This window comes from Falco naumanni, chromosome 5 (genome assembly GCF_017639655.2).
Source record: "Falco naumanni isolate bFalNau1 chromosome 5, bFalNau1.pat, whole genome shotgun sequence".
NCBI classification, from domain to species: Eukaryota; Metazoa; Chordata; class Aves; order Falconiformes; family Falconidae; genus Falco; species Falco naumanni.
In genome coordinates, this window is record NC_054058.1 from 72,642,329 (window position 1) to 72,661,484 (window position 19,156).

The 19,156-nt window shown below is 47.7% G+C and overlaps 1 protein-coding gene across 1 annotated transcript in view; it reads right to left on the reverse strand.

Moving 5' to 3' along the window:
* SHANK3 (SH3 and multiple ankyrin repeat domains 3) overlaps window positions 1–19,156 on the reverse strand; it is a 362,955-nt gene that overhangs the window by 124,201 nt on the left and 219,598 nt on the right. The window contains exon 16 of the mRNA XM_040596580.1: window positions 3,764–3,839. Coding sequence (XP_040452514.1) covers window positions 3,764–3,839 — 76 coding nt within the window. The remainder of the gene's footprint in view (window positions 1–3,763; window positions 3,840–19,156) is intronic.

Below are 19,156 nucleotides of genomic sequence, written 5' to 3' on the forward strand. Positions count from 1 at the left end.
AGCAAGCCAGCCACTTCGCTGCAGAAGGCTGTCGGCTTGGTTAAGCAGAATTTCCCCTTCACAAATCCAGGCTGGCTACTCCCAGTCACCATCTTGTCCTTCATGTGTTTGGAAATGGTTTCCAGGGTTAGTTGCTCCATCACCCTCCCAGGGATCAAGGTGAGACTGACCAGTCTGGAGTTTCCCACACACTCCGCCTTGCTTTTCTTGAAAGCAGGAGTGACATTTGCTGTCTTCCAGTCATCAGGAACCTCTCCCGACTACCATGACCTTTCAAAGATGATGGAGATGTGGCCTGGCAATGCCACCAGCCAGCTCCCTCAGCACCCATGGGTGCATTTCACCAGCCTCCATGGACTCTTGTATGTCCAGTTTGTTCGAATATTCCCTTACCTGACCCTCCTCCACCCAGGGTAAGTCCTCCTTGCTCCAGACTTTTCCTCTGGTCTGATGGGCTAGGGGTTGCTGCAGGCTGGTCCTACCAGTAAAGACTGAGGCAAAGAAGGCATTTAGTACCTTAGACTTCTCCTTGTCCTTCATCACTAAGGTCCCTGCCCCATTCAGCAGTGGACACATGCTTTCTCTAGTCTTCCTTTAGCTGCTGCTGTCACTTGCAGAATCCTTTCCTGTTTCCCTTCGCATCCCTCACCAGATTCAACTCCAGGTGGGCTTTGGCTTTCTTAACCCCATCCCTGTAGGACTGGGTATTGTCTTCATATGCCCCCCAGGTCACTTCTCGCACCCCTTATACACCTCCTTCTTGTGTCTGAGTTTAGCAACCTGTGCATCCCTGCAGGCCTCCTGCTGCCCCTGCCTGATTTTCTGCTTGTCAGGATGGGCCATTCTTGAGCTTGGAAGAGGTTGCCTGGAATATCAGCTAGTTCTCTTGGACACTTCTCTCCAGGATGGTATCCCATGGGAAGAGAAGACCAAGAGGGGATCTTATCAGTGTCTACAAATATCTTAAGGGTGGGTGCCAAGAGGACGGGGCCAGGCTTTTTTCAGGGGTGCCCAGTGACACAACAAGGGGCAACGGGCACAAACTGCAGCACAGGGAGCTCCACCTGAATATGAGGGAGAACTTCTTTACCTTGAGTGAGGGTGATGGAGCATGGAACCAGGCTGCCCAGCGAGGCTGTGGAGTCTCCTTCGCTGGAGACATTCAAAATCCACCTGGACGTGACTCTGTGCAACCTCTGGGAGAACCTGCTTTAGCAGGGCGTTGGACTAGGTCATCTCCAGAGGACCCTTCCAACCTTGAACATTCTGTGATTTTTCCATGCAGGTCTCTAAAAGGGCTAAAGTCTGCTCTTGAGACATTCAGGTCAGATGCCCAGGCCTCCTCCATCATGGAGTGAAGAGTTCAGAGCCACATGTAGGCCATTTAAGCAGACACAGAAGATATCAAGGAGAAGGCCATGCCTTGAAACCTGCTCCCTGTAGGGCTTTGGGCTTCAGAGAAAAGCCTGCCTCACCCACAGCTCATAGTAGCTGTACTGGGTCAGGCCAGCCATCTTCCCGACTTCCCAGCAATAGCCAGGAGCGGGAGAAAAGAAGAGCAGAGCAAGAACACAGTGATGCTTCCCCACCATGTGCTCCTGTCATTTGCTGCTGGATGATAAGCGATTTCCTGAGTCAGAGCTGGTCTCTTCAGAAGCCTGCAGATAATTTTTCTTCCTCAGACTGTCCCACTGCTTTCTGAATCCCTGTCAGTTTCTAACACTCAGCGTGTCACTTAGCAAGGAGTCGCACAGGTTCACTGTATGTTAGATGAAAACCATACACTTGTTTCATTTGGTACCTCACGTTCTTGCAAGGGAAGACACAGAAATCGACTACTTCTGGTTCACCTTTTCCCAATCACTCATTTGTGGACTTCTACCAACCCCCTTCTCCTTCAGCAACCTTTTTCAAGCTTGAGAATTTCAGTCTATTTAGTCTCACCTCTTATGGAAGATGTCTCACAGTTTTGAGCACCTGTTAGTTTTCTCTGTCAACTTTTCAAGCATTACTTTGGTCTGAAAGACGAAATCTGCACACAGGTTTCAAGATGTAGGTATAGTACAGATTTAAACAAAGATATCAGGAATTATGTTTTTCATTTTGTTCCTTTTTCCTTTCCTAAGAATTCCAGAAATTGAATTTGCTTTTGCAGGTTTGAACTGGAATCAAAGCAAGCCCCAAATCTTGTTCCTGAGCAGAAGTCAGTCTAACACCTTCACTGCATATGAAATACTACTATGACTGGTTTTTCCCCCATATGTGTTACTTGTTTTTCTGTGTTGGTGTTCAGCTGATGTTTTATCACTCAGTACCTGGTGTCACCAGTGACCCTCCTTCACAACTACTTTAGTTGTATTTTGTGACCTACTCTTTTTGGTCTGGTTTTTGGAATGCCTCAGTGCTCAAGATGTTTTCTCTGTGACGTCAGATCTTTATTCCTAAGCAATTATGAAGAGCTGAAAAATATTTACTGGGTAAGAGTACCTCCCAGTGTTTCTTCTGGTGCGTGTTATCTTGCATGTGCCAAAATAAATTTACTATCACACTGTTTACCAACGCAGCTTGATGCAACACCATCCACCCACTCTTCTTTTGCTTAAGGAATGTAATTTTGACTCATCTGTAAATTTAGACTTATTTCCTGACCTTTAAGACCAAGGGCAACTGGAGGTTCCCAGTGGCATTTAGCCTTGGTGGAAATGGCCCATTTCCCTCCTCTGTTTTTCTCCTTTATTGTTTTCTGAGTCATAGCAGCATTTTCTCTTTTGCCCCATGATTAGTTAAGTATATAAACAACCCTGAAGAAGAATGTGTCAGGATTTTTGAAAATCAAAACAAGTTATACACATTACTTCGAATTAAAAGGGCTCAGACTCATGAAGGCAGATTTGGGATAAGAAGCTCAGTAAACCAGAACACGTTCACTGCTTTGTTGGTAAGCTCTAAACCTGAGGATAACTTAGTTTTTGTGTAATGAATTCTGACAATTTGCTCCTGTCATGTCATAAACAATAACGTCCATCCAATTTAATAACCAATAGTTTTAAGAGCACTAAGGCTTGAGTGCCAGCAGAGAATGTATTCCACAAAGTAAACTTACATTTACCCCTCAAACACAGAACCCCAGCACCCAAAGCATATTCCTGAACCAAACTAGCAGTTTGCTCCCCCAGCCTTGCCTCCTGCAAATGTGTCCACCAGCCACACGCGCTCAAGACCAAGCACAAATCAGCAACGTCACCCCTGCTTTCACAACTGATTCCCTACTGAGTCTGACCATCTTCCCAAAGGTCAGTCTCCACGCCAAGGCAAGTACGCCCAACTACCATGCACCAGAACAGCCCTGCTGAACACCCCTGTAGTTCAGGCAGCACCTTCAGTACTGCCGACAGGCTGGAGCAACAGCTGTCGTCGTGCTGTCCCCTGCAAAACAGCACCCTCTTTTCCCCTTCAGAGCAAGCCAGAACTCCGCATCTGCATCCAACACATGTTGTTCAGTTCCTGAAGCACACCAAAAATTCTCCAGAATGTTTGTTCCTCAACTGAGACATGAGCCAGACTGCCCTGCAGCTCCAACATTTTATTCATCTAAGCCTTATCTAGGACTTATTTAGACTATAACTGAATTGACCAAAACAACCAGAAAAGTTTCCTTCCCATGACACTAAACCAAGATATACTGCTCTGTCAGGAAAAGGAGGTATTTTTTCCATGGAAACGAATCTCCTCATAATCAGAAAGCCAAGATGCTGATGCTTACCTGTGAGAGGTGAAATTGTCATAGGAGCCCACAGTATAATGTCGGAAGAGACGCTTTGTTCTGTCTTCTCTGGTTTCTACAAGAAAAAAAAGACACATCAAAGCTGAGAATTAAAGGAACACTTCGCTGTTGTCTTTGCTTCCTCTCCATGTGTACAAATAGACTGAATCCCACTTTCATGCAAGCATTTAACAATAAACCATAATCTGTGTGCAGACATGTGTCACTGTGATCAGTCCCATGCAGGTTTGTGTACAGTCCCATATGCACACAAACAGCTTCTGTGAATATAAGCTCTCTCCACCAAAAATTCTAAACCACATGAAGGTGTCAAATCTCAAGACTCCAAAACAGAGCCGAAGAGGGCAATCAACGCTGTTAAGGCAAACACACACTCCATGTGTCAAGGCAGCAGCCAAATTCCTTCCCTTGTTTGGTTTCGGCCACGTCAATCTTGCATGCCTCAGTGCAGAGGGATGCAGTTCCCACAGAACAGATGGTAGTAGTCTAGGTTAGCCCTTCTTCTCAGCCAGTGGTCACCAAGCTCTCCGGATGCATGGGAGTTATGAGGAAGGAAAGCTGGGAACCCAGAGAGACTTGTGTAACCACTCATCCACTGACTGCTGGCACCATCCCCAACAGCACTTTGGTCAAAGTCAGGGTGGCAGGCGTTTCGGGCCATTTGCACCAAATCTCCCCTTTAGGGTGTAATGACTCAGGAGGCTACTTGCCTGCCTCAGAGGTATGAAAAAGCCAGAGAACCTGCCAGCCTGATCTGTGAAGCCGACAAGAAAAGAGATACCAGGGCACTCAGGCTGCTGGATGCTGAAGGAAGGCAGCCGGACTCACGGCTCGGTGGACAGAGATGCCACTGCAGACATCTGGAACACAGTCTGCAGCTAATGGCTTAAGAAGAGACATGACAGGGAGATGTAAAAAGAATTTAAGCCAGACATTCCCAGCTACCGTTCTCCTAACACAGAAGGAATTTGCTTCACACTACCAACGCCAAATTTATTGCATGACCCAGGACTTCTATAGCATACTCACCCTGCAGAAACCAACTGGGTCCTCGCACCAACCTAGGAACGTTACATTGAACTAAGTCATCTACAGCTACAGTGGGCTGATGGGACTCCAAACAATCAGGTCACTCCTCTACTTTGTCACCACTTTGTTTCGAAGCCCTCTGTGCTGCTCACTGCACTACTGGCTACAGCACCAGGTAGGCTGGTGGTCTGACTTAAACCCAGCAGGTCTTTCAGCATGCTAACTAGGACAGTGGGATAGAAGGAATGAATAACGGGAATGAGTAAGAGAGGAGATAAAAGAACAAAGCATAGATGAGACCTACCTTTTCCCTTCAGCAGGGACACAGAACTGTTTGCACCCAAAGCAGTAACAATGCAAAACAAACATTATTTTTACCTGCATTGTAATTCAGAATGGCAACAGTCAGCAGGAAGGGGCTGCAAAAGCAGAGAGGCTGTATTTACTGCTATTACAGCACCGCTGATCCAACAAACTTTGTTTTAAGCTCAGAACAGGATGTACTTTCAAACCTTTCATCCCAGTCTCACGACCACATGAAGCCATCGCTGCTGACAGAGGGACATGCTGCCACAGCAGCCGCAATGCCAGTTCCCTACCCTGGGGATGGACAGCCACCCTGGGGACAGCAGCAGCCACATCACCCTGCTGACAAGCTGTCCTGCCTCTCACACCTCCCGAAGAGGTGCTGGCAGCCCGCCACTACTGGGCACCGTTTCCAGAGATGTGGCTGTAGCTTCCCAATCCCAAAGGTGTCTCTGCGTGAAGTATGAGGTGCATGCTTCAGCACAGATGTCGGGAACCTCACCCTCAGCTCACACCTCCGCTTCACATGCGAAACACACTTACTATTGGCAAGGATGAAAGAACAGTTAATTTGACCGAAGTTTAGAAATAAACCCACCAAATACAGTACTTGTTTATGCTACTGAAAACACAGCCTTGCTCCCCCCCGCCCCAGATTCCTGTTTTCGCTCTCCTTGTGTGTTTGGTTAGGGTTGGTGTGGTTTTTTTAGTTTTTTCCTTTCTTTCTCAGAAGAGCTATAGAACAGCCCTGGCATGCTGGCACTTGTTTCCCCCAGAATAACACCCTACGCTTTATTACAGAACCGTTCAGGCTGGAATAGATCATTAAGATCAAGTCCAGCCATTATGGTTCTGGCTCTCCTTCCTACGGCAGTGGTCTCCAAAGTGGCGCACACAAGAATGAACCCTCTGAGGCGTGGGAAAAAAACATTTTTTGTAACATTAATAAAAGTTTAAAATATATTTTAAATGGTGTTTATTCCACGCTTATCTCACTATTTTTTAGTTTCTATTTTTGCATGTGCTTTACAGTACGCACAGTATATATGCAGAGTAGTACAGGTACGTAATTCGTAAGTAAACACATGCGTACAGGGGGTGCATGTGCTGAAAAATATTTTTTTTTACTAAGGGGTACATAAGCAAAACGGTGAGACTCCAACACACGGGACATGCAGCATCACAGAGATTAATGCGGGTGCTCTGGCAATCCTCCCCAAAAGAAGTGAGTGCACAGCAACCCCCCCAGCAAGCACACGTGGACAGTGAGCACAGGGACGCCTTGCACTAGGCAAGGGACAGCCCAGCCCTCACAGTGTGGGGGCTGAGGAGCATCCAGGGGACATCACCATGCAGGGAACAGCCCCTGGGGATCCAACAGGCTATTCCAGCCTTGCTGCTGTGTGTCACCTAATGTGTTTACCTAATCCGGAGGGAGATTTCTTGGAGCCTGGTGGTGCAAGGGGGGCTGATGGTTGCCCATGAATCTTCTGATTAGGTGGTCGTCCACCGAGCCCCGTCCCTGCAGTCCTGGGAAAAACTGTCTCAAAGAACCAAGCAGTTAATTTTACTGTCAAAAAGACCCACTATGCCAAGAAACAGAGATGTTAAGGACCGATCCGCACAGCAACACACCATGAAGAGTTAAAGGTGATAACCCTTTCGCCTAGATCATCTGAGGCAGCTTCTCACCTTGCTCGCCATCCTCAGTGGAGGCAGAGGGTTCTCAGCTCTGAGTCAGGGAGGACACCAGAATCTACACCTGGCAGCGCAATCAAAGCACGCTGTGGCCGTGAGGAAAAAGAGGTACCATGGGTTCTTGACATGCTGTCTGGGAAGCATCTGCATGGCACAGCAGCTCCTCCCCAGCTGCTGCGTGAGTGCCCAGACAATGGCAGCAGGGAGCAGCCTCCTGCTCCAGTTTTGCCTGCACGCTGTGCACATGGCCAGGCAATGGGGATCCCACAACGCTTGACGCTGAGGAATGAGGCAAGACAGCAGAGGCCTAAAAAATATCTAAAACATCAGGTCAGGCCTTGTTTGTTGTGCCTGTGAGGAAGCTGGCACCCACAACTTGATGTGGAGGTACAAAAAATGGGAGGGGGGAGATGGGAGAGGGAAGCAAGGAGGGCTGTTGTGGAGACTCCGGCATGGCACAGCCCCAGCAGGTCACGACAGTGACAGCACATCCACCCTCTCCACCTCATGGCACGTGAAGACACTCTCCAGTGACAGACATCTGCACCCCCTCAGATCCCTGGGAGGGAGCACAGTGCTGCTGCAGCACAGCAAACCCCACTCAGACAGGACCACCCCACCCCCACCCCGCAACGTGCTTCTCCCCCTGCTCCTGTCTTTACAAGTCCCCTGCCCCTGGCCCCTCGTGCCTATGCTTCAGTGCCTTCGCCTCCCTCTTCTCCGCCCTACTCTGCCTCCTCCTCCTCCTCCCCTGCCTCCTTCCACACATGCACAGACTCTTGTACCTCATCTGCAAACACTTCTATCGATCTCATTCCAGAGAAAAGAATGGTGATTTGGTGACGGGAGCTGGATTTATGGGCTGTCCGCAGCCCAAAGGCTCGTTCTCTTCCTGACTCCTAAATATAGCTGCCGCCGAGCGCGTGTTTAATGGAGCCGTCATGGAGGCACCAGGGGCTGAGGCTGATAGATGGAGAGGAGCGAATCACTCTGAGATAGGTGTGGAGAGGGAGGCTCTATATTTAGACAAGAGGGAGGAAGAGGATGGCAGGGCAGCCCAGTGGGACGGGCTGTGCCCACGAGAGCCCAAAAGGACAGACACAAAGCAGGGAAACAGGAACAGGGAATACAGAACTACAGAACGCTGGAAAACTATGGCCTGGAAACCAGGAGGAGCATGGGGATGGGTGCAGGCTGTACTCACGCTGCTCTGTAAGCTGCCTGGGAAGCGCTTTTATAAAGTTGTTAAAAGGCAGTTCTTTCTAGGTAAGTCTAATATATTAGATAAAAATACAGGAATATTATCCTCCCACGGCTGGCCAAGAGCAGTCTGGATGTGCCAAAGAGAAGGTTCTGGGAGAAAAGCAGCTCTCACACAATCTGACCGGACAGAGAGCCCCGCTGGGCCAGAGCAGACTGACAAGAAGCTTGGGTGCCATCCCACACATTCTCCAGCACCTGGACTGTCCCCATCCTCTCTGCTTTCAGGCACCAACACTGGGTTGCAAAAAGAAGAAAATAACTCTTTTGGAATGTGAAAATAAATAAGTAAATAAATTAAATTTTTGTTTCTACAGAGTGTTGGAATTATATTTCTAAATACTGTTTAGAATTTAATTTTATCCAATTTAATCCTCTTAAATACAATATTTATGCACCTCTGATTATTGGCACCAATTTCTCTTTCATCATCTATTTTTGACCGGCTATGCCTGCATCACAACAAGCACCTAAACAGCAGGCATTCTCAGAGGTAAAGAGGCAGGAGCACCCCACACCAGCCATACAAAGGACAGGACCTTGCAGCCAGCTCACCCCAACAAGCACCTTCCCCAATGTCACCAGCTGCGTGCCAGCCTTTGGGCCAGTGCAGCGGACGCTTGTACCACAGCACTGAGGTGAAGAATGACAAGACATTTTTTGGAAACTGATCTCTTTAATGGTTTGATGCAGCAGCAGGGACATTACAGTTATCATCCAAGAGCTACATCAAACCACCTGAGAGGTCAAGGTCACAGCAAACCATAGAGCCAACCAGGCAGATGAGGAATTGAGGGAGGGAGATACCAGTTAGAATCTATTTCAAACTCTCTTTCTTGACTAGCACAGAGTCTATCTTCTAAGCTGAAATGCCAACTAAAAGCAGTGACGTGCCAGTCAGTGGAGACGTGGTTTTAGGAATGGAGAAGGCTGGGGTCTGTATTTGTGCCTTCTCAAGTACACGGACACTTCTTGTGCCAGACAACACACCCATGGAGAAGGCTCTCAGATGCCCTGTCTCAGTATGGGAGTACTGATTCACTGCTTTTTGAACTGTCTCATCACCCTGAAAGAGACACCATATTCAGCTGATGCTCTCAGTGAAGACAAGTGGTGCGTGGTCTCATCATTCTCTTGCAGCAGCTGGACCATGAGCTTGGCTCACACCATTCTCAGTGCCAAGGGAGAGATGTGCTGCTCTGCGGTGCGGGTACAGCCAACACCAGGACTGCAGGCAGAATAACCCTCTAAAGCTGGGAAGGGGTTTGGAGAGAGAGCTGTGGTGCCACAGCACATCCCAGAAGCAGCACCTCAGCCCTGGAGCAAGCGAAGTGCTGCAGCACACCTGGCCCCCCCACCCTGGTGTGGGCAGAGGGAGCACGGCTGCCCATCATGGATTTCACCCACACATCCCAAACCATGCTCTCCAGCACCTGACTCGGAGTAGGCTGATGAGCAGATGCCACCACAATTAAAGCCTCTTCCACAGGCTCTGTGCCAGGCAGCCAATCTGGCTGGGGCAGCCTCAGAGCGCCAGTGATGAACAGACTAGGGAATTATTTCAGAAGAAGAAATGCTGAACTGTGCTGGGGGTGGGGGGAAGGACATGCAGTGCCTGAGACCAGAGAGAAGCCCGATGCTCCTCCACACAGAGAAGGATCCAGAGCAAGTAAGATGCTGGAGGGCATCACCTCTGTCGCCAGCTGCAGTGACCAGCACTCCTGTGGCAGCAGCAGGTCCCGTTTAGGCAGGGGCTCTGCCCGCCACAGCCACGAGCCTTACTTCAAGTGCAAGAAAGTATGGAAACCCTTCAAGTATGACTCTTCTTCTACCCACAGTGTTGTCAGGAGAACAAACTAATTCATGTCCCTGCGGCACCTGGATTGGCTGACTGAAAACAGAGAAAAGCCCAAGAATGTATTTGCTTAGTGACTTGTGGTATTACTGTATTTTATGCAGAATAGTTAACTAATTTATGCTTTCCCCATGACTGATCTTTATCCTATGAAGTTCAAATATAACTTTTCTCTGAGAGTGAATACTTTTAGAAGCTATGCAATGTCATTCTTAGTTTTGTACAACAATTCACATACAAGATACGATACATTTGGTGAAACTTTGGCCTGCATTACATGAATGCACAGAGAAGATAATTGTATTAGTCCCTTTTGCCCTTAGTTTATGAATTATGCTTGCAATACAATTATGCTTGTTAGAGTTTTTAGCTTATCTGTAACTGAAAAAAACACAAATACAATGAAAGTCCCTTTCGACTCACTATGAGTCAGAGAGCAGCATCTGTGCATTACATCTCACAGAGACTTAACGGCCAGGCTGTCAGCCCGAGAGGAGCAGGGAGATCAGTTAAAGCCACAACGCTGAACCAACAAATGTAGCAAAGCAGGGCCTGAGGAGGTTACGTTCAGCTGAAGGTCTCCACAGCTATTCCATGTTGATTTATCCACATTTCTGCAACAGAGGTAGTTCCAGAAGTGCCATCCTGGCAGCTGTAGTTGTTTCTGACTGAGCCTGAAGCTCTGGAGGGGGGACTCTGCCCCACTTTGCCTTTCCCCAGCATGGGGCCAAGGTACTCCGGGCAGGCAGTCCTTGTCTGCAGCCTCCTTGGAGGCACAGCGCATTGAGGGAGCAGCAGCTGAAGATGCATGAAACACCTTCATTACTGACAGCTGGGGTTACTTTGACACGTCTCCACCTGCCATGTGCCACCTTCCTCCAGACCACTCTCCTGTCCAGGGACGGGAGCCATCTGCATGGCACACGAAGCCCCAGAAGCCATCTCCCAACTTCGGGGACCATGGCTCTGTTGATGCCACAGGGGACCAAATTCCTCAGCACAGCCCAGGATGGATGTTTTCGCTCCGAACACTTGCACAAGTTACTGTCCTGCCATTACAGGGACACTACTGCTGCGAGCAATGGAAAGCGGGCAAAGCTGCTGAGAGGCAGCAGCAGGCAGGCACTCAGTGTGCTCCTTCTCCATGGTTTGCAATATGAACAATTTTCAGTGGAGAGCTCTTCCCATCGAGGGTTACCCTGCCACGGACACGCAGCCTGAAACCAGGGCAGCCACACCAGTAACACAGCTGCAGCCTCCCCACGGGTCTGGGCAGAGGTGCCATCCAGCAGCATTCTGGTTACACATTCCTGTGTTTTTCCCACCTTCCTAGATCTCTAGGGTTCAGCAAACAGCATGGCAGTGCTTGACACTGCTTCACCCTTTGTACCCTCTGGGCCTTCAACACTCTGCACAACGAAGTCACATGGTCAAGGGTTGCACAAGCCCTGACTTTCTGCACAGCACTGAGAAAGAGGGGCTTCCTCCTCCTGTGTCTGAACAGCAAGCTAGAATAACGGTATCCTCGTTGAGACCAGTGAAACCTGCGCCACGTGAAGCAGAGGAGAGAGGTGCCCATACATTACAGCACCTGCCATGAGACCAAGGAGGTCCTGGAGGGCATTGGGCTTTGCCTTGTGTCGAGGAGGAGATAACAGCTCTCTCCCTGGACACAGGAGGAGGCTATTGAGAAGACACAGCAAAGCTCTCCACTGAAGTGTACGGCAGGAGCTACCCTCTAGAGGACACATCATCTCCCTTTTACAGCACTAAATCTACATCAAAACCTTCATGCTAAATGCATAACCATCTCTACACCTGCCCACAGCATCACTCTTACTTACAAAAGCACTTCAGTTGTATCTATGCTTCTCATCCTTGCCCTCTGCAGGCAGAGCCAGTGACTCCCAGTGTCCCATCTTCCAGGGAAAAATGCCTGCAGAAACCTTTCATGCAGACGATCCAGCCCACTGAGGCATGCCTGGTGCTGCCAGCAGGCTGTGTCCTTCATCCTCATGAGGGAGGCAGAACTGCAACCCTCTCCTAGAAGGTAGCATTGCATCTGTCCTCAGCATGAAGATGACACCACAGAGAGGAAGAGTCACACCAAAAATTGAGTGGCTTTAGTAGAGTAAGGCTCCAGAGTCAAAGGGATCACACTGAAGATATGACCATGGCCAGGTTTGTGGACACATTTTAGTGCTCAGAACCCTCAGGACAGCCTACACTGAAGTTCTGGCTATGAGCTGGATCCTAACCAAAGCCTGTAATGTCCTTTCAAGTTCACAGCGTACGTGGATGCAGACACTGCTAAAGATATCTGAGGGTGGCATACCTTATAAATGAAGCGTGTCTGGTCATCTGGCAAAATGAAGAAATAGGAATGCCTCTGGAGTACGCTCTTTGCCCACAGCATCTCATTTTCTGGAGTCCTGACCAAAGCAGTTCTCAGGACTGTCAAGAGTCAAAGTAAGGTACATAATAGGAATTCAAGTTCTTTCTTGGACTCTGGTACTAGGTCGATTTTTAGAGGTGCTGGCTTTAGCGGGGTAGGGAAGTGCCAGATGGCCATAGCAGGGTCTGTTATGACCTCACTGATGGACAGGGTCACTTCAACAGAAGCTTTATGGTGACAGACATCCAACAGCACGTATGTTCACATGCTCAAGAGTGTGCAAAGATGCAAGCAATCTGACACCCTGCTGAAGAGGCCCTGAAATGATACTCACTAGTCCCCGTGGAGAGCAGCTTTCCCGTAAGGGAATCACGTCTCTGTGACAAGCTGCTCTTTGAAGAGTGCTGTCCCAACACCTAGTCAAGAGAGGGGATCACAAAGCATGAAGAGAAGTTGGCAAGTGAGATCTGCCCCCCTCTAAAAGCTCAGGGCCAAGCCGGGAAACCTACTGACAGCAAAACCAACCTGGAACTTGGTGCCAGGCTCCAATGGTGCCCCTGCAAGCAGCGCAGCAATTACAACCACAGCAAGTCTGGGGAGGAGCATTTGTGTTTGTCTGTCAATCCTCAAACATCACACTCCTGCTGCAGGAGAACTGGGATTGGCACCAAAGACTGGGGCACTCTCATTCTCCACAGGGACTTAAAAGAGTTTAAAGAGTTCCCAGATGGGAAGGGTCTGGAGGAAGACCCTTCAGAAGAATGCTTTTAGGGAGGCTTTCCATGCTGGCAAACAGCAGTGGTCTGTGCAGATGCTCTGAACAAAGAATGTGCTAGAAAAGGCGTAGGGTTTTTTTTTCCCCTCAGCAGCGGGAGTATCAGAATCATTACTCTACTAAGCCTAAGGAACACAACCTCCATGGATTTGCCTAACCTCCTTCTGGAGCCTTTAATCTGCAGTAACTGTGGCAGTGAGATCCACAACTGCGTGCCGTGTGGGAATAGTTCATTTTGTGGCATTAACCTTGCTGCCTAATTTCACTGATTGACCCTTAATTCTCCTGTTTAGACAAACAATAAACTACTCAACTTCTACACGCTTTCTCAGACTCCCATTGTATCCTCCTGACAATCACCCCACACTTGCCTCTAAGTCAGTCTCTTCTCACTTGGGAAGTCTTGTAGCCCACCACTGGCAATCTCCAGCTGCTCTAGAACCTGCCTTTGCTTTTTATCTGTCAAGCACTTTGTTTTGTTGGTTTTTTTAAAGCACACTATAATAAAGCCTACTTAACAGCTTTTGAAAGCCCTGGTACACTGTATCAATCCTTGTCCCAGTGCTTGTTGACTACAGACTTGTAGGACATCTAGTGGACTTGCCCCTAGAAAGGTTTTAAAATGAGAAAAAAAATCCCAAAACAGTAAAATATTGCTTTATTCTAGTTTTCACTAATTTGCAAGACAGAAGAAAAAATAAATAAATCAGACCTACTGGTCTTTATACCCTGGCAGTGGTGTTATCTATTATAATAATGAAAATTAACACAGTTCAGACTACACTCTTTAAGCAAGACTTCTTTTTTCTCCTCCTACATGGAAAAGATGATGTATGCTGACTGTGTACTTTTCTTCTAGTGGTAACTACAGCAGATGCTGAACAACAACTATGAGAGATGAGTACCTTAAAATTAGTAGTTCTAGGTAAGTGTCATTAGCCAGGATCTTTTAAGGATCTGACTGATGATCTTTACTGTGAGGGTGGTGAGGCGCTGGCACAGGCTGCCCAGAGAAGCTGTGGCTGCCCCATCCCTGGAAGCGTTCAAGGCCAGGTTGGACGGGGCTTGGAGCAACCTGGTCTAGTGGAAGGTGTCCCTGCCCATGGCAGGGGGGGGGTGGAACTAGATGGTCTTTAAGGTCCCTTCCAACCCAAATCATCTTGTGTTTCTATGATCTCTCTGGAATACCATTTTCAGTAAACCCTGGAACGCAGACCGAGGTACTGAGGAGCCAGTGGCAAGTGTTTCAAGGATGAGTGGAGGTGACTCTTGCAGTTACAGTGTGAAAGACTGACCCTGATTTTCAGGTAGATGTTAAACCCAGTAAGAACTTGATTATTTAACAATTTGATTTGGTCACTAATTTTGATATTACTTAAGTGGGTGTCCCCACACACACACTGGGATTCAGACTGTCCAGCCACCTCTAAGGATGGGCACCTAATTAAGCCCCCTTTACCATTCACCAGCTGCCCAGCAGCCTGAAGCTGGACAAAGACTTGTTGCAAGCTCCAGAAGATAAGAAATGAAAAAGTTAAATGAGAAAAGCAAGGAACTAGGTATAGAAAGGGTTTGTATCTATTTCTTTTAAGACTGTTGAGCTACTGAAACAATGGGAAGTGCATAGTACAAAAGAGCACCAGAAGATATTAGCAACTAATAATGATACAGTTGCTTAAAAGATGACAGAAATTCTTACACAGTCTGAGCTAATACCAAACACAGTGCCAGAAATAAATAAAACATACATCAACTTGAAACAAAAATGATCGGAAGACATGAACTAATGGTAACTCATACAGTACCAACAGACCAGCAGAAAATTTCCAGAGCTGGAGACAACCAGCCTGTGGTGAAGTATTCAGATGGCAATAAAAAGGACTGACTTCTGTCAAGAATTCTGGAATAGGGTACAAATAAGCCTGAGTCCACCATGTGCAGAATACTGCTTTGCTGAAACAACAGAGAGAGAGAATTCAGAATTGTTCCATTTAGAGCCTACAGCCAGCTCCTTCCCTCCTCCCAGGCTACAAGAAGCAGCAGTGCAAATCTTTGTTCCTGAGAGCCTCTTGTTCTTTATGCTCTGTAATGCCAATAAAACCATTCTGCTGAGTACAGATTCTTTCTGCAGGAGGCCAAATAGCTATGATGTGGGTGATTTTTTTCTTTTTAAATTAAGTAATGCTACAGAGTGGTTTTGTTTTGTTTTGTTTTTCTTTTACAGACCTAAACAAATCAGCCCAGGAGAAACCATTTTAAGCAATATTTCAAATTCCCTTGTGTTCTGAAGAGTTCAAATGTCAGCCAAAGAGTACTTTAAGACAACCACATTCTTACTCCTTGGAGACATAGTGCAAGTGAGATAAACGCATGAAGGCATTGATAAAAGGTTCATACCTAACTGGCACAGAAATCTCAGTACTTTGTACCGTTCCTTGATACACCCTGCTTAACCTCAGTACTCTTATACCATCACTTTAAGGATGGATGTTCAGTTCATGCCCAGAACATCTGTAGTACCTAAACCTGACCACTGAACTGCTCATGATCCCTGTACGGTTTTGTTGTTAAGGGGCCAAAACAGTATGAAGTGTTCTGTTACAAAAATATTACGGAAAAGAGAATCTGGAAAGAATCTAGTGTCAAAACTTTTCAGTTTCCACTTTGAGAAGGGGAAAAAAAAATTCAGCAAATTTAATAGGTAATAGCTTTAAAACCTAAGCAGTGCCTTGGGATATTCTTAACACCGACCTTTATTCCTGACCGCAAGAGGGAGCTGCCAGCAGAGCAGCAGATTAATTAAAACCAGAAAAGTTCAGAGAAACAAAGCAGACCAAGGTTAAAGGTAGCACAGCCAGAAAGGAAGCCCAACATAAGTAGCAATATAATGGAGTCAGGATCAGGCTTTGAAGAAGTCAGAAAAGTGTAAGAGAAATCAAGAGGATTTTTTAAATGCTGGTATAGAAGGAGCCAGAGGACTCGTTCCCATCTCTTGCCTGACAAGTGATGTGCGTTGGAGGGAAAAGCAGCTCTGCTTGAAAGGCTGGACGGTGCACCAGGCCCGGGGGGGGGGCGGGGGGGGGCAAGATGAGAGGTTATCTAAGCTCTTGGAAGATGGATTTAATTTGCATGCTTTTCCAGCAGCAGCTGGCTGGCTGTGTCAATCAATGCTCCATAATCTACGGCTCTATTGTTACCAGGTCTTCAGCTGTTACTGCACATGCTCCTGTGTGTTCATGTGCTGCATGCATAACTCCGGCCAGGACAGCAGGCAGCCACAGAAAGCTCAACACGCACTTTCTAGCTGCAGATGAGGAAATTCTGATTTCCCATTCTGCCAGGGAATTGTCACCTTCTGAGCAGCCAAATGGGAAGAGTCATCTTTCTCCAGCCAAGAGACTGTGGTAAAAGCAGACACATTTCTTTGACTCTTAATAAGGAAGCTATTTTAGGCTGCAGATCTACTCGTACCGTCACTCTTCATGCAGAAGTAAATGGCTGTATGGACATTGTGTCAAAGGCTTTGATAAAGGCTAGGGTGTGCAACAGCCACCGGCCTCTCCTTGTGCACAGAGCCAGTCACTTCAGTGCTGAAGGCCATCAGGCATGCCAGGCACGATCTGTCCATGGTAGATCCATGCTGGTCATTCCATGGTTTTGCTCCCCAGCTTCGCTTGCTCCTCCTGTCCCAAGCTTGGAGCTTTCTTCAGGTTGCCTGTCTGCCTGGGCAAAATTTGAGCACTGAGTGCAGGCTGGCTGGGTCATGCACAATGACTTGGTGGGCAGCAGACCACGAAGGGTTCCAGCCCGGTTCGTGCTGGAGTCCTTCCCCAGGACCATTAAGTACAGACTAAAGGAGGGGGACTGGACTCAGAAGGTGAAACTCAAAGTGAAAGCAGGGCACTTTGCAGCACTTGTGCTGCTCCCCAGCTGTGCCTGGCATACGAGCTGTCACTTGGTATCCTCTGAGAAAGCTGCCCCTGAGCCTGTCACCAAGTGCAGGCGCTCATCACGCAGCTCTAAGGTGCAGGTCCGTTCCCAGCGCAGCTGCAGTGGAACATTTCCATGTCCATCTTCTTACTGATCATTCTGCAATGCCACATCAAAGAGCTGGAAAAGTAAAAGAGGGACCTTCCTTCCCACAGGGGCTCTCAGGACAGTGCTGCAGCTCCTGAGGCTGGGCTTGCACTGCTTTGACTCCCAGCCTGCTGCTCCAAGGCAGATGCAGATGCCTCCTTAGGAGCTCCTTCCCCTGTGCAGGGACTCTCACAAACCCACTCAGAAAAGCCGCAGTGTTCAAACTTGGCGCTCGCTGCTCAGCCAGGGCTTCTCCTTTCCAGCCCTGGGAAGTTTGATTGACTGAATTTTTTTGTTTCCTGATGTTCACACTTCCTATCCTAGCACAGCCTCTCTCCAAAAAGAAAGGTATTTGTCAAAAGCAATGATTGCTAAGTTACAAGAAGGTACGTGGGTGCTACATGCAAACCCCTACAACCAACGAGACCCAGCCCATACAATGGCCACAGAAGACACCAACAGCATCTCAGCTGTAGGACTACAACTCCATGCCATCACTCTACACACCATTCAATCTCTCTGTGGATGAGGCTGTATCTCCCCCATTAGTTCAATACCACCCCAGTCTCACTTGAGGTTAGAGTTCTCCAGAGGAGGATCACGATCAAAGCAGACTGTGTAACGTACCCAAGAAATAAAGAGAAGGTGGAATAGGTAACTCATCCCTTCACATGCAGGACACAAAGTTATGAACTTTATACCATAACAAAACAAGCTGACATCCCCAAAGGCTGGTGGAGACCTTCAGGAGGTAGACGATCAATTAACTGCAGGAAATGAGAGCACTGTATTTCATTAAAGGTACCAAAATCCTCCACAATCCTCCTCCTCCTCTGCAACCTACGCATTTGCATCACCTGAGGCTGGCATCAGAGACCAGTGAAGAACAACAGCGCCCTCTACCAAAAGAAACAGCCAACGTCCTCTGCAACCTGCAGTCCTGAGCCCAAGCAGCTGGGACACAACTGCCCTGCTCTCCAAAGGACGGTAGGCTCAGGCTGGGCTCTGGATGATGCCATCCAGGTTCGGACCACTGAGCCCAAGCATGCACGCTAACACTTCATCTTCCTCAGTGGTGATGCACTTTGGGGCCTCTGACATACCAGGCTGGAAAATACTTCTGACTCTTATGCAACATGTGAATAGATGATTCAAGAAACAGTGATGCTAGTAATTTTCTTTTTTTTTTTTTTATTCCCACTCTTTTATCATCTGTTCTTCCCATATCTATGCTGGCCACTAGTGGAAACAGTGAGGGCAAAGGCCCAGCCAGCAGGATGCTCTCACTATTAGACTTTTAAATAATTTGAAGTACCCAACAATTGTTACTCCAATTTCAAAACATTTCTTACACAAGAAACTAATTTCTTGATCAAAAGATGGTTCAAGCTCCTAATTATTTCTTCAGAAAGCTATTCCACAACAGGAAGAAGTGGTAACACTTCTGCCACCTCCACTGCTACCTGCAGGTACCAAGGAAGTAACAAAATACATCCCCATCATACCAGGGAGGTGTATTCCACCCTTAACTTTTTTTTTTTTAAGCAGAAAAAGAAGAAATGTCAAAATAGTAGTCCACTAGGAACTCAGTCAACATGTTTTCATGTATTAGTAATTTAAACACTGTGATGATGGAAACCAACTGGAAATCTTGCTACAGATAAATGGGCAGACAAGGAGCAGTAAGGAGAGGTCCCTGCCATGCAAAACAGACACCCTGGACACTACTGACTCGCACAACCTGCCACAGGAATCAAAGAAAGATACCAAGGAAAAAATCTGATAGAGAAGATACTTGTGTCACAGTTATTGCACACTCAGGATCAGCTGTAGCTCTCAGTCAGTCCCAGCCTCCCACAACATGCTCTCCAAGGTCCGACCCCAGCTGTAGGTGCCTTCCCAGTCTGCGCCCCTGCATCTCCCAGTGCTGAAGACCTGCCCATCCTTCGCTATGCCCTACCCCGGAGAGCAGGCATG